We start from the raw sequence: 16,584 nt of genomic DNA, 5'->3' as shown, positions 1-16,584 counted from the left end.
TTCACAGTAGTTTCTCGCTGGCAGTTTGAGCTGCGGCAGAAAATTTGCCGCACCTCAAACTTGCAGCCGGATACTTACTGTAATCCTCCGCCCATGTGAGTGTACCCTGTACATTCACATTGGGAGGGGGGGGGGGACATCCAGCTGTAGCAAAACTACAACTCCCAGCATGTACGGTCTATCAGTGCATGCTGGGAGTTGTAGTTTTGCAACAGCTGGAGGCACACTGGTTGTGAAACACCGAGTTTGGTAACAAACTCAGTGTTTTGCAACCAGTGTGCCTTCAGCTGTTGCAAAAGCTACAACCTCCAGCATGTACGGACAGCGGAAGGGCATGCTGGGTCTTGTAGTTATGCAACAGCTGGAGGCATACTACTTTGGCTGGGGATGCTGGGGATTGTAGTTATGCAACAGCTGGAGACACACTGGTTTGCTACTTAACTCAGTGTGCCTTCAGCTGTTGCAAAACTACAACTCTCAGCAGTCAGACAGCCAACGGGCATGCTGGGAGTTGTAGTTATGCAACCACCAGATGCACCACTACAACTCCCAGCATGCACTTTAGCTGATTGTGCAAGCTGGGAGTTGTAGTTATACAACAGCTGAAGGTACACTTTTCCATAGAAAGAATGTGCCTCCCGCTGTTGCAAAACTACAAGTCCCAGCATGCCCATAAGGGAATGCTGGGAGTTTTGGTGGTCTGCCTCCTGCTGTTGCATAACTACAGCTCCCAGCATGCCCTTTTTGCATGCTGGGAGCTGTTGCTAAGCAACAGCAGGAGGCTGTCACTCACCTTCAACGATCCAACTGCATCAGGTCAGTCCCTTGTCGTCGCTGCCGCTGCTCCTGGGGCCCCCGATCCCAACATTAACGCCGGGGATCGGGGTCCCCAGCACCCGGGGTGCACGTCCCGCACCTGCTCACGTCCTCCGGAAGAGGGTCGGAGTGGGTTGCGGGAGTGACACCCGCAGCAGGCGCCCTGATTGGTCGGCCGGTAATCCGGACGACGAATCAGGGCGATCGTGAGGTGGCACCAGTGCCACCTCACCCCTGCTGGCTATGGCTGTTACAGGACAGCTGGAGGGTCCCTACCTGCCTCCTCGCTGTCCGATCGCCGAATGACTGCTCAGTGCCTGAGATCCAGGCATGAGCAGTCAAGCGGCAGAATCATCGATCACTGGTTTCCTATGAGAAACCAGTGATCAATGTGAAAGATCAGTGTGTGCAGTGTTATAGGTCCCTATGGGACCTATAACACTGCAAAAAAAAAAAGTGAAAAATAAAAGTGAATAAAGATCCTTTAACCCCTTCCCTATTAAAAGTTTGAATCACCCCCCTTTTCCCATAAAAAAAAAACCCAGTGTAAATAAAAATAAAAATAAACATATGTGGTATCGCCGCGTGCGGAAATGTCCGAATTATAAAAATATATCATTAATTAAACCTCACGGTCAATGGCGTGCGCGCAAAAAAATTCCAAAGTCCAAAATTGTGCATTTTTGGTCACTTGTTATATCAAGAAAAAATGAATAAAAAGTGATCAATAAGTCCTGCAAAAATGCAAAAATGGTACCGCTAAAAACTTCAGATGATGGCGCAAAAAATGAGCCCACATACCACCCCATACGCAGAAAAATAAAAAAGTTGTAGGGGTCAGAAGAGGACAATTTTAAACGTATACATTTTCCTGCATGTAGTTATGATTTTTTTCAGAAGTACGACAAAATCAAACCTATATAAGTAGGGTATCATTTTAATCGTATGGACCTACAGAATAAAGATAAGGTGTAATTTTTACCGAAAAATGTAATGTGTAGAAACGGAAGCCCCCAAAATTTACAAAATGGCATTTTTTTTTTTCAATTTTGTCTCACTATGATTTTTTTTTCCGTTTCGCCATAGATTTTTGGGTAAAATGACTGATGTCATTACAAAGTAGAATTGTTGGCACAAAAAATAAGCCAGAGTTATGATTTTTTAAAGGTAAGGAGGAAAAAACGAAAATGCAAAAACGGAAAAACGCTGAGTCCTTAAGGAGTTAAAAAAAATGATGAGGAACAAATTATAAACGGGGATAAGGAAAAAGCTAATATATTAAACAAATTCCTTTCCACTGTATTCACCGAGGAAAATGAAATGGCAGGTGAAATACAGCGAGATAAGGTAAACTCCCTAGTACAGGTCACCTGTCTAACCCAGGAAGAAGTACAGTGCCACCTACAAAAAATCAAAATAGACAAATCACCAGGTCCAGATGGCATTCACCCCCATGTTCTAAAGGAATTAAGTAATGTAATAGACAAACCCCTATTTTTAATATTCAGGGACTCTACAGTAGGGATCGACCGATATGGATTTTTAAGGGCCGATACCGATACTCTGTGGAGGTTAGGGCCGATAGCCGATAACTTATACCGGGTGCTTTAAATCAATGAACTACAGCGGCTTTTGCAGTGCCAGAGACCGCTGCCGCCACCCGCTTTTCTCCCCCTGCCTGTCCTGGGGTCCTCCTGAGTCCTGCCACCGACACCACCCCCACCACGGCCCAGCCCGGCACCCACCACCACACCGCCCCAGCCAGAGACCGCCGCTGCCCCATTGCCTCCCCCATTCCCATTTTATAATTACCTGTTCCAGGGGTCCACGCTACTTCTGGCTCCAGCGGTGTCCTCCTGAGCTGTCACTGTGCGCACTGACGGTGACGTCGTGTTGAGGACGTCACTCGTCATTGCGCAGCGCACAGCGTAACACAGGATGCCGCAGGAGCCAGGACCCCGGGCCCCAGGAACAGGTAATTATAAAACCGGGAATGAGGGAGGCAATGGGGCAGCAGCAGCGGCGATCTCTGGCCGGGGCGGGGCAGTGCGGTGCAAGGGGCGGGGCATTATCAGATTATCGGCAAGGTAATTGCCGATACAGATAACGTCCAAAATCGTGAATATCGGACGATAATAACGGCCAAACCGATAGTCGGTCAGTCCCTACTCTATAGTAACAGGGACTGTTCCCCAGGACTGGGGCATGGCAAATGTGGTGCCAATATTTAATAAGGGGTCAAAAGGTGACCTTGGAAATTATAGGCCTGTTAGTTGAACCACCGTTGTATGTAAATTGTTTGAGGGTTTTGTATTTTGGAGTATCTTGATAAAAATGGATCGGTCCTGTTAAACTAACCTGATCAGCTTTTATGAGAAGGTGAGCTCCAGACTGGACCAGGGCCAATCACTGGATGTCGTATATCTGGATTTTTCCAAAGCATTTAATACGGTGCCACAGAAAAGGTTGGTACATAAAACGAGAATGCTTGGACTGGGGGAAAATGTGTGCAAGTGGGTAAGTAACTGGCTCAGTGATAGGAAACAGAGGGTGGTTATTAATGGTACTTATTCTGATTGGGTGACTGTTACTAGTGGGGTACCACAGGGTCAGTCTTGGGTCCTATTCTATGACCTTGTAGAGGGGTTGAATAGTAAAGTAGAAATCTTTGCAGATGATACTAAACTCTGTAAATTGGTAAACACAATAGAGGACAGTGCACAGTTACAAATGGATCTGAGTGACTAATGCAATCCTTCAAGTGCCATATAGGCAGGGCAAGAGATAACCTCTCTGAGACCCACAATGGCACAGCAGAACAGGCGATAGCTGTGAATCACCGGTGAAATCCAACTTTGGGGAAAACTTGGGCATTGATCTAGGTCCCTGGTTCTGGTGCAAGGTCCACTTAAAGTTGTATCACTGCTGTGAAGGAATATATTTGTTTTCTCCAAAAAGTTCTGCATCATTCATAAGTGGTGCCCTCCTTACAAGCAGACCGAGACTGACAATTTTCTGTTTCTTGTCCATTTCCAGAAGGGCCTTTAAGTAACTATTAAAGGGCTGGTCGCTTGTACGAAAGCAAATAAACAGGATCAAGGCATTGCTAAAGGGACATAAATCTGACATAGCTAAAAGTAAGCGCGGTGAGATCCCGACCATAACTCCTGAGCTGTCTGCACAGTAACATGCCCAGTAACATTTTAGAAGCTGCTACAAGCACTGATGCCTTCAGCTCCGGAAAATGTAATTGTCACACCTATAAATCATTCAAAAAGTTAGAAACCTTTTCCTTGACTTTAAAGTTTTACGTCTCCTGACTAGAAGATACAGGACAAGAGCAGCAGAGTAAGAAAAAATATCTTAATTTTGTGTGAAACCCTTTAAGTTACATTAGCCTGCTATACTGAAGCAGTAATGATGTCACAGTTTGTTACCTAACTTAAAGGGGTACTCTGCCCTTAGACATCATATCCCCTATCCCGCCACTGGGGACCTCCGAAATCTCGGCTGCACCCCAGACATCCGGTGCACGGAGCGAACTTCGCTCCATGCCGGATGACTGGTGATGCAGGGCAGAGGCAGAGGTAGTCACGCCCACTCCCATAGACTTGCATTGAGGAGGTCCTAATCAGTTATTGATAGCTACTTCTGTGGGCATATGCATACCAGGAAGGTCATCAATAGCCTAAAGCCCCCCTCCTTCCACCCCTTTGAACTTCTAAGGGAAAATGAGTAGAAAATTGGAAGGATAAATCACTGGTTCCACTTAATCTTTTCCTACATCTATCTATTTATTTATCTTGTGGGAGATTAGCTCCCTAGAACCGTCAAATATCATTCAGAAACAGAGAAGTAAAGTTTAAACAGGACTTAACCCCTTAAAAGAAAACGGTCAGCAAGTTCACCCCAGGCCCGTCGCTACAGGACAGGCAAACCAAGCAATTGCTTGGGGCCCTGAACTGGTGCTTGTCCTGCCAGAGCCGATGCTTGTCCTGCCGGGCCGTCCTCCTGCCCCTATCCCGCTTCAGCAGCTAGCCCTGTCGGCCGGCTGGGCCAGCAGTGCGAGAGCCTGGAGTGGGACGGGAGGCAGAGAATAAAGCCCCTCCTGTCCTGTAGCATGGTGGAGCAGGAGCTGTCAGCTGTCCCGCTCCACTATTCTCTCACCTTTCTCACACGCTGCTCCGTTCACACAGTGTGAGCCACGGGGACGCCATCCATGGCAGGCCGGCGCAACGACGTCACACCATCGTGCTGGCGCCCGGACATTATGTCCCCGCGGCTCACACTGCAAGAACAGAGCAGCGTGTGAGAAAGGTGAGAGCTTCTCGGGCACTATGGTACAGGGGATTATATGTGAGGGGCACAGGACATGGGGCATTATATGTGGGGGCACAGGACAGGGGGTATTATATATGAGGGGCACATGACAGAGGGGCATTATATGTGAGGGGCACATGACAGGGCCCCCCTGTCATGTGCCCATATAATGCCCCCATGACATGTGCCCCTAATGCCCACCTGTCATCTGGCCCTCATATATAATGCCCCCCTGACATGTGCCCCTCACTTATAATAACCCCTGTCCTGTGCCCCTCACATATAATGCCCCATGTCCTGTTCCCCTCACGTATAATGCCCCCTGAGGGGGCAGGTCAGGGGGCATTACATGTGAGGGGAACATGACGGGGGCATTATATGTGAGGGGCACAGGACATAGGCCATTATATGTGGGGGTACATGACAGGGGGTATTATATATGAGGGGCACAGCACAAGGGGGCATTATATGTGAGGGGCACATGTCAAGGGGGCATTATATGTGGGGGGCACAGGACAGGGGGTATTATATATGAGGGGCATATGATAGGGGGCATTATATGTGAGGGGCACATGATAGGGCCCCCCCTGTCATGGGCCCATATAATGCCCCCCTGACATGTGCCCCTTACATATAATGCCCCCCTGACATGTGCCCCTCACTTATAATAACCCATGTCCTGTGCCCCTCACATATAATGCCCCCTATGGGGAGAGGGGGGCCTCCATGTCTATTTTGCTTGGGGCCCCCAAATTCCTTCAAACGGCCCTGGTTCACCCACACTAAACCCAATACACTGGGTTATTGTGTGGGTGAACAGGAGTCCATACAGGGGTCACTAACATTGACGCCAAGTTTTCGTCCTGTAAAGTCTCTTAATTCACCCCCTTAGTTGCGCTTTGCAGGTGTGTCCCCCACCGGTAGTCATACTTTGGGTCCCGGAGGAAGGTTCCTGAGCCCGCCTCCCCCCCCCCCTTATTCGCATATGCATTTTCTTCAATTCCATGTGGAGTCACACGCCCCCTGAGTGCTGCGCTCTGTATGCAGAGCACATGCCCTGAACATTTTACGCACATCCTGATCACGTGGGAGCTCTGCGTCTGCGCAGTGTAATTGCGTATGCGCCGAGCCCTTGCTACTACCGACCTCTGTAGCGAGGGCCGTTACATTGCATAGAGCGCTCTCCAGGGACGCACAGATCTCACGTGATCAGGACGTGAGAGCTGCGTAAAATCTTCAGCACCTGTGCTCTGCATACAGAGCGCAGCGCTCAGGAGGAATGTGACTCCACGTCACTAGGACGTGAAGTTGAAGAAAATGCATATGCAAATAAAGGGGCGGGCTTAGGCACCTTCCTCCGGGACCCAAAGTATGACTGCCGGCGGGGGACATGCCTGCAGAGCCCAACTAATGGGGTGAATTACGGGACTTTACAGGACGAAAACTCGGTGGCAACCCAACAAAAAAATGTTAGTGACCCCTGTATGGAATCCTATTCACCCACACTATAACACAGTGTATTGGGTTTAGTGTGGGTGAACTTGCTGACAGTTTTCCTCTAAGGATGTATGTCCTGATTTGCTGGGATGTAGCGCACCAAAACGTACATTTATGTCCTGTACCAGAGTGGTGCACGCATCATGCACAGACAGTCTTGGTTGGTATTAGGAGCCAGGGACCCAATGTTAATGGCAAACATCAGCGATCGCGTGATCAATACAGATCATAGATCACTGCATCTGTGGCAATGTTGATCTGATCGCCCACGGCACGGCCGCAGGGATCAGATCAGTCAAGAAGGCGGATGGAGGTTTCCTTACCTGCCTCCACCACTCTCCGAGGGTCTTCTTCTCTTGTCTGACATCAAGCAAACCAGAGAAGATCGCCGATAATACTGATCAGTGCAATGCCTATGCATAGCACTGAACAGTATTAGCAATCTAATGATTGCCATAAATAGTCTCCTATGGGGAAATAAAGTGTAAAATAAATGTCCTATATGGTGAACGTATTAAAAAAAAAAAAAAAAAAAGAAAGTCTGAAATTGCTGTGTTTTGGTACCAAAAGCGATACAAAAAAAAAATACAGATCACAGCGCAGGAAATGAGCCCTCATACAGCCCTGTATACGGTAAAATAAGAAGGTTATAGGTGGTCAAAATAGGGCAATTTTAAACATACTCTACTCTGTGAAAAAGTTTGAGTTTTTTTTAAAAGCAGTACGAAGATAGAAAAGTATAGAAACATGGGGATCATTTTAATCTTATTGAACCACAGAATAAAGAAAACATGCCATTTTTACCGTAAAGTGTGCAGCGTGAAAATGAAACCCTCCAATATTTGCTAAGTTTTCTTTTCAATTCCCTCACAAAAAAATATTTTTTGGGGTTTGTCGTACTTTTTATGGTAAAATAAGTGATGTCATTACAAAGGACAATTGGTCAATCAAAAAACAAGCCCTTATAAGGGTCTGGGGATGGAAATATAAAAAAGTTATGGCTCTTAGAAGGCGAGGAGGAAAAAAAGAAAATGCAAAAATAAAATTAGCTGTGTCCTTAAGGCCCAAATGGGCTGCGTATTTAAAGGGTTAAAAGCAACCTTCACTATGATGCCGGGCCTGCTGCGATATGATGCGGAGTCACCATGTGTTTTGGCCAGGAATACCCCTTTAAGGACCCAGGACGTATGTGTACGTCCTGGATCCTTAAAGGGGTATTCCAGGCCAAAACTTTTTTTTATATATCAACTGGCTCCGGAAAGTTAAACAGATTTGTAAATTACTTCTATTAAAAAATCTTAATCCTTCCAATAGTTATTAGCTTCTGAAGTTGAGTTGCTGTTTTCTGTCTAACTGCTTTCTGATGACTCACGTCCCAGGAGCTGTGCAGCTCCTATGGGGATATTTTCCCATCATGCACAGCTCCCGGGATGTGACATCATCATTGAGCAGTTAGACAGAAAACTTCAGAAGCTAATAACTATTGGAAGAATTAAGATTTTTTTTAATAGAAGTAATTTACAAATCTGTTTAACTTTACGGAGCCAGTTGATATATATAAAAAAAGTTTTTGCCTGGAATACCCCTTTAAGAGGTTAAGGTCACCGGGGTGAAAAGTCACATACGAGGCATTTTATTATACAGCAGACAATGATGGAGCATTTAATAATGGTCAATATATGTGGAAGAGGCAGAGAATCCGAGCCGAGCTATAAAGGAAAGGAGAATCTTTTTTGTTTACGCTTACATGAATTGAAGCCAGCGCTGAGGTTTCCAAAGGTCAGCGCAGTACACCAGCTGAAAGGAGAAGGCAGAGGTATGATACAGTAAAATGTGTAAAGCGGAAAACAGTCAAACAATTAGGTCAGGTAGAGACTCTATAGGGGTTACAGAAATATGTAAATATTGCTTTTAACTGATCTGATGTCAGTGCCGTACAATTAGTCATTTCCACCCGTTGCCATGATTTCCAGGAGAATAGAAGATTTACGTACAACTGTCATAACCTAAAAATGACACAATGCTATTCGATCATAAGGACCCGGATCTCACTTTTTTACAGTATTTTACTATTTTTGATGCAAAGTGAATGTTCCCATTTGGACACTATACTGTTTTTTATACTGTATGTAGAAAAAGTTGAGTCAGCACTGCCATGTTCCTGCCACTCTATATGTGAACCGCAGCACCAACCAAGTTAGCAATCCCCAACGCTGCTCTCTCCTAGTGCTCAATGTCTATAAACTCCAATGGGAGTATGGGCAAACAAAAATAATCTGGATGGCACTCTCAGATTTCTTTTGTTTGCCCATACAGTTATTTAGGTTTGTCCTGGTCAGGGGCCATAAATGTTGGCACCCCTGAAATTTTTCAAGAAAATGAAGTATTTCTCACAGAAAAGGATTGTAGTAACAACCATTTTGCTATTAAGATGTTTATTCCCTTTGTGTGTATTGGAACTAAACCAAAAAAGGGAGGAAAAAAAAACAAATTGGACATAATGTCACACCAAACTCCAAAAATGTGCTGGACAAGATTATTGGCACCCTCTCAAAATTGTGGAAAAATAAGATTGTTTCAAGCATGTGATGCTCCTTTAAACTCACCTGGGGCAAGTAACAGGTGTGGGCAATATAAAAATCACACCTGAAAGCAGATAAAAAGGAGAGACGTTCACTTGGCATTGTGTCTGTGTGTGCCACACTAAGCGTGGACAACAGAAAGAGAAGAGAACTGTCTGAGGACTTGAGAAACAAAATTGTGGAAAAATATCAACAATCTCAAGGTTACAAGTCCATCTCCAGAGATCTAGATTTGCCTTTGTCCACAGTGCGCAACATTTTCAAGAAGTTTGTGACACATGGCACTGTAGCTAATCTCCCTGGGCTTGGACGGAAGAGAAAAATTTATGAAAGGTTTCAACATAAAATAGTCTGGATGGTGGATAAGCAGCCCCAAACAAGTTCCAAAGATATTCAAGCTGTCCTGCAGGCTAAGGGAGCTTTAGTGTCAGCGCGAACTATCCGTCGACATTTAAATGAAATGAAACGCAATGGCAGGAGACCCAGGAGGACCCCATTGCTGACACAGAGATAAGCAAGACAACATTTTGCCTAAATGAACTTGAGTAAGCCAAAATCCTTCTGGGAAAACGTCTTGTGGACAGATGAGACCAAGATAGAGCTTTTTGGTAAAGTACATCATTCTACTGTTTACCGAAAACGGAATGAGGCCTACAAAAAAAAGAACACAGTACCTACAGTGAAATATGGTGGAGGTTCAATGATGTTTTGGGGTTGTTTTGCTGCCTCTGGCACTGGGTGCCTTGTATGTGTGCAAGGCATCATGAAATCTGAGGATTACCAACAGATTTTGGGTCGAACTGTCCAGCCCAGTGTCAGAAAGCTGGGTTTGCGTCCAAGATCTTGGGTCTTCCAGCAGGAAAATAACCCCAAACATACGTCAAAAAGCACCCAGAAATGGATGGCAACAAAGCGCTGGAGAGTTTTAAAGTGGCCAGCAATGAGTCCAGATCTAAATCCTATTGAACACCTGTGGAGAGATCTTAAAATTGCTGTTGGGAAAAGGCGCCCTTCCAATAAGAGAGACCTGGAGCAGTTTGCAAATGAAGGGTGGTCCAACATTCCGGCTGAGAGGTGTAAGAAACTTATTGATGGTTATAGCCACTGATTTTGGTTATTTTTTTTCCCAAAGGGTGTGCAACCAAATATTAAGTTAATTGGGCCAATAATTTTATCCAGCCTATTTTTGGAGTTTGGTGACATTATGTCCAATTTGCTTTTTTTCCTCCCTTTTTTGGTTTAGTTCCAAAACACACAAAGGGAATAAACATGTGTATAGCAAAACGTGTTACTGCAATCCTTTTCTGTGAGAAATACTTCCTTTTCTTGAAAAATTCCAGTGGTGGCAACATTTACGGCCATGACTGTAAGTTTTGTACAGTGAATATAAACTATGTATAAAGGTTATTAGGATGTTTACACTGTATAGGACCTTCCTAAGGTCATGTGATTAGTCATGTGATTTGTAATCACCTGATACCCAGAGTTCCAGAGGCACAGGCAACCAGCTACCAATGGGCTTTAGTCCAGCCCCCTAATATATAAGGGGCTGCAGTCTCCACACTAGGTCTCTTTACTTCCTGCTCTCTTCCTGGACAAGAAAGCAAGCAGAAGTCCTGTGTAAGTTCAGTCCAGCTAGGCCAAAGCCTACAAGTCTTCAGCCACATCTAATCTATAAGTCTCATCTATGTCTACAAGTCAAGTCTCTACTGTCCCTACCAAAGTCATAACAGTAGCACAGTGGCCTGCATCATCATTAATATCACTACACGTCCAAGCCTGAGAGGTCCCCTGTGTCCCAGTCACCTCTGTGGAAGTTGGCTATCTGTAAAGACTGTTATTCTGCCTTCTTCAGTAAAGTTCCAGTTGCATCAAAACCTGCTTTGGACTCTCATTTAATCTGTGCCGTTTTGGGTTGGTTGTCGGCGGTGCCCTACATTATACAACCACATCCTGGCATCACATACAATAGGGGTTAACGACATCTTACTCCAGGGGTTAATACCATCTGATACCACCACTCAGTCTGCTACACCCGTGGTCCCGCCATACACCGGTGGTGCACCACACATAAACATTCAGCATGGCTGAGGAAGCTGGCTAAGGAAATTGTGCTCTGGACATGTAGGGAGACACCTAGTGGCAGCTTTTTTAAACACAAATAAAACATATTTTTTAAGCAAAGTAAATTAGAAAGATTTTTTATTTCCAATAAGGAATGCAATAGCAAAAATTTGTATTAATGACAGTGCCAATTTAAGTATACTCTGTGACTTTTTGCTCTTCTGTCTGTATCCTGCCTCTTCTTCTTGAACCTCTGGCTGGGGGTTCTCCTCTTAGAGTCGTCATTATTATTTTTTATTTCATTGTTACTGCATATCAGTTATTTGCAAAGGTCATACTAGCTGACCGTATTGCATCATATGGGATCTTTAGTACATTTTTTTATCTGTACTCAGGGTGGGTGTCCACTAGAGGGTGTGCTTTATAGCCCAATCCAGCGACAGGTACTCATCTTGTTTGGGATTTTTTTTAAGCATTTTTAAATATGTGTCCTGAATATTTAAGCATTTTTTATACAATAAAGTTATTACTTATTCATCTCTATTTTTGGGTGTGCTATTTCTATATTAAGTGTCTGCTCTTCTTTTCTTGCTTATATGGTTTCAGTTTAGATGCCTTAGTAGTACATCGGCATTACTACATTCATATTATTTAAGTTTAGCCCCCTCCACACTTTCGTGTTTTTGTGTTTAGCATAGCTGGACTTTCATGTATCCGCTGAGAACTGGGGAGGGGTTAGGCTCAGCCAGACAGCTCCTGTGGCCCCTCATGTTTCCCAGAATAGGGTCTTGCACTTGATATCTAACATATTTAACCCTTCTCACCCCTAACATACACTTTAGACCAGTGTGGTGGCCCAGTACAGGAGTTGCACCCCTGTACCCTTGTTGTCCTGTCTGGCAGACTCTATTGCAGTGACCCGTGAGTCCCCCCATAAAGGGGTTCTAGGGTGGAAAACTTTTTTTTTTTAAATCAACTATTGCCAGAAAGTTAAACAGATTTGTAAATGACTTCTATTAAAAAATCTTAATCCTTCCAGTACTTATTAGTGTTACGCCTAGCGCTCCGGGTCCCCGCTCCTCCCCGGAGCGCTCACGGCGTCTCTCTCCCTGCAGCGCCCCGGTCAGTCCCGCTGACCGGGAGCGCTGCACTGACATGGCCGTCGGGGATGCGATTCGCACAGCGGGACGCACCCGCTCGCGAATCGCATCCCAAGTCACTTACCCGTCCCGGGCCCCTCCTGTCATGTGCTGGCGCGCGCGGCTCCGCTCTCTAGGGCGCGCGCGCGCCAGCTCTCTGAGACTTAAAGGGCCAGTGCACCAATGATTGGTGCCTGGCCCAATTAGCTTAATTGGCTTCCACCTGCTCCCTGGCTATATCTGATCACTTCCCCTGCACTCCCTGGCCGGATCTTGTTGCCTTGTGCCAGTGAAAGCGTTTAGTGTTGTCCAAAGCCTGTGTTACCTGAACTCCTGCTATCCATCTTGACTACGAACCTTGCCGCCTGCCCCGACCTTCTGCTACGTCTGACCTTGCCTCTGCCTAGTCCTTCTGTCCCACGCCTTCTCAGCAGTCAGCGAGGTTGAGCCGTTGCTAGTGGATACGACCTGGTTGCTACTGCCGCAGCAAGACCATCCCGCTTTGCGGCGGGCTCTGGTGAACACCAGTAGCCTCTTAGAACCGGTCCACCAGCACGGTCCACACCAATCCCTCGCTGACACAGAGGATCCACTACCTGTAAGCCGAATCGTGACAATTAGCTGCTGAATACTACAGAGGAAATTATTTTCTTTTTGGAACACATTGCTCTCTGCTGAATCATGAGCACAGTGCTCTCTGCTGACATCTCTGCATTTTAGGAACTGTCCAGAGCAGCATATGTTTGCTAAGGGGATTTTCTCCTACTCTCTGCAGTTCTTAAAATGGACAGAGATGTCAGCATAGAGCACTGTGCTCGTGATGTCAGCAGAGAGCACTGTGTTCCAAAAAGAAAATAATTTCCTCTGTAGTATTCAGCAGCTAATAAGGAAGGATTAAAGGGGTTCTCCGGTGCTTACACATCTTTTCCCCTATCCAAAGGATAGGGGATAAGATGCCTGATCACGGGAGTCCCGCCGCTGGGGACCCCCGGGATCATGCACGCGGCACCCCGTTTGTAATCAGTCCCCGGAGCGTGTTCGCTTCAGGACTGATTACAGGCGACCACCGGGCCGGCGGCGTGTGATGTCACACCTCCCCCCCCGTGTGACGTCACACGCCGCCCCTCAATGCAAGCCTATGGGAGGGGGCGTGCTAGCTCCGGGGACTGACTCCGGGGAAAAGATGTGTAAGCACCGGAGAACCCCTTTAAGATTTATTTTTATAGAAGTAATTTACAAATCTGCTTAACTTTCTGGCACCAGTTGATTTAAAAAAAAAAGTTTTCCACCGGGGTACCCCTTTAACCTCTTAAGGACTCAGGGCGTACCTGTACGACCTGAGCCCGGTCCCTGTGTTTAAAAAGGGGTCACGCCGTGACCCTGCATTACACCGGGTCGGTCCCTGCTGCTATTCATAGCCGGGAACCTGGGCTAATAGTGCGCAACACCTATCGTTGTGCCGCGCGCTATTAACCCTTCAGACGCGGCGAACAAAGTTGACCGCCGCGTCTGAAAGTGAAAGTAAACGCTTGCCGGAAGCTCAGTCGGGCTGATCGGGACATCACAATAAAATCGCAAAAAAATGTTCTGATCAGCTAGGACGCAAGCGGAGGCCCCCTTACCTGTCTCCGCAGCGTCCGATCGGGGTTTGATTACTCCAAGCCTGAGCTACAGGCTTGAGCAATCAAGCACCTATCTCGCTGATCCATGCAAAGCTATGGCTTTGCTGGGATCAGCATAAGAGATCAGTGTGTGCAGTGTTATAGGTCCCTATGGGAGCTATAGCACTGCAAAAAAAAAGAGTAATTTAACCCCTTCCCTAATAAAAGTTTGAATCACCCCCCTTTTCCCATAAAAAAAACTGTGTAAATAAAAATAAACATATGTGGTATCACCGCGTGCGTAAATGTCTGAACTATAAAAATATAGTTAATTAAATCGCACGGTCAATGCCGTGAAAAATGAATAAAAAAATGAAAATGAAATGAAAAATTGTCCGGATAAAAACTTCAGAACACGGCGCAAAAAATGAGTCCTCATACCGGTCCGTACGCTGAAAAATAAAAAAGTTATAGGGGTTAGAAGATGAGAATTTTTAACATATAAATTTTCCTGCATGTAGTTATGATTTTTTTCCGAAGTACGACAATATCCAACCTATATAAGTAGGGTATCATTTTAACCGTATGGACTTAAAGAATAAAGATAAGGTGTTATTTTTACTGAGAAATGCACTGCGTAGAAACGGAAGCCCCCAAAATTTACAAAATGGCATTTTTTCTTCAATTTTGTCGCACAATGAATTTTTTTTGCGTTTCGCTGTGGATTTTTGGGTAAAATGACTGATGTCACTGCAAAGTAGAATTAGTGCTGCAAAAAATAAGTCATCATATGGAATTTTATGTGCAAAATTGAAAGTGTTATGATTTTTAGAAGGATGCAAAAACGGAAAAACGGTGAGTCCTTAAGGAGTTAAGCTGTGTGTTATAAAAAGCTTAATATGTGCCTATCTTATCTAATGTAATGAATATATGATGTTATGTACCTTTAAGTGTTGTTACTAAGTGTTGTAACCAAGGAAGGTACCAGTGGTCAGGTGACTTATAGGGTGACCTATAGGAACCCTCCAGAGTCTCCCCCATATAAACCCTGGGAGGAGCTAGCTAGTGAGTTATATGCAATGATGTCAAGATCGGAAAGAGTGTTTGGTGTCCTGAGGAGACCCAAGGCCTACCACGCTTCCACTAACCAAGTGCCCCACAGGTAAAAGTCAAAAAGCCACACACGGGCTGAAGTCTGTCTAGTCAAATCAGTCAAGATCAGTCTGTATCAAGTCAAAATTGTCCAAATCCACTATAAGTCCCAGCGAGCCCTAAAGTCTCTGAGGTCAATGGTCACCTCCTTGGGCCTAACTGAGCTGAAAAAGACTATTCGATCTGTCTGCCTCAGTAAAGCTGCTGTTGTTCTGTAAATTGGCGTCTGAGTCATTATTTGCCCCGTGCCTAGCCCAGGATCCAGCGGCCATACCTTTGGGTGGTGTAGAGATAAAACCACGCCCTGGCGTCATGAACACAAGGGGTTAATGCCATCTGCCTCTAGGATAATAACATCTGCCCTCATCACACCCTCACCACACCTGTGTTTCCCAAACAGGGTGCCTCCCAGCAAAAGACTGTCTGGGCATGCTGGGAGTTGTAGTTTTGTAACAACTGGAGGCGTATTATATATCTATATACAGATCCTATTGTTTCCTCGTAGATGAACACTTAAACCCATCCTTTCTTTATGCAGTAGCCTCTTTGTATCTGCATATAAATGTTGGAGTTCAGCCAGTTCAGTGTCACATGGGTAAATTATAGCAGAAACATGTTTTGTAAAAGCCACATGCATGACTGGAGCTATATTACTTTTCACATTTCGTCTAAAGATAAATCGGGCCAAATCTCTGCGCTCTTTTCTCATCTCATGTGCGTTGTCACTTGACACTGAAATGGAGATTTTTGCATTTCAAGAGAATAACATTGCATTAGATCTAAGGCCTAAAGTATTGTTGTTGGAGACGATTCCTGATAAATAGGGCCCCTCCACTGTACTTCATTTTTACCAAGTATTATTAGAAAAATAAAAGTCTGAATGAGAGTTAAAGTGTACCTGTCATATCACAGAACATAAAAAATCCTCTATATATTACTCACTAGGTCATTCATATGCTTTATATGTCTTTTCTATGGGGGAGATTTATCAAAACCTGTCCAGAGGAAAGGTTGTCCAGTTGCCCATAGTAACCAATCAGATCGCTTCTTTCATTTTTACCAAGGCCTCTGAAAAATGAAAGAAGTGATCTGATTGGTTGCTATGGGCAACTTGGCAACTTTTCCTCTGGACAGGTTTTGATAAATCTCCCCCATGTGTAAAACTACCCTTAACCTCTTAAGGACCCTTGACGTACGCGTACGTCATGACACCCTGGAACTTAAGGACCCATGGCGTAAGCCATGGAGAATTCCGGCCCCCGCCGCACGCCGGGCGGGGATCGGACCGGGATGCCTGCTGAAATCATTCAGCAGGCATCCCGTGCAAACACCCAGGGGGGTCATCAGACCCCCCCCATGTCGGCGATTGCGACAAATCGCAAGTGAATTCACACTTGCGATTTGCACGATTCC

The 16,584-nt window shown here is 45.4% G+C and overlaps 1 protein-coding gene across 2 annotated transcripts in view; it reads right to left on the bottom strand.

The window, feature by feature from the left end:
- The window catches only part of CENPP (centromere protein P), a 373,003-nt gene extending 356,863 nt beyond the window's left edge, over positions 1 to 16,140 (bottom strand). For both annotated transcript variants that reach the window (XM_056524042.1, XM_056524048.1), the window contains exons 1-2: positions 16,114 to 16,140; positions 8,381 to 8,430 (exon numbers count right to left, since the gene is read on the bottom strand). In XM_056524042.1, coding sequence (XP_056380017.1) covers positions 8,381 to 8,430; positions 16,114 to 16,125 — 62 coding nt within the window. In that variant the 5' untranslated portion in view covers positions 16,126 to 16,140. The remainder of the gene's footprint in view (positions 1 to 8,380; positions 8,431 to 16,113) is intronic.
- Positions 16,141 to 16,584: the final 444 nt, after the last annotated feature.

This window comes from Hyla sarda, chromosome 6 (assembly GCF_029499605.1).
Source record: "Hyla sarda isolate aHylSar1 chromosome 6, aHylSar1.hap1, whole genome shotgun sequence".
Classification (NCBI taxonomy): Eukaryota; Metazoa; Chordata; class Amphibia; order Anura; family Hylidae; genus Hyla; species Hyla sarda.
Note: the sequence above shows the minus strand (reverse complement) of the source record. Positions and strands in the feature narration are given on the sequence as shown.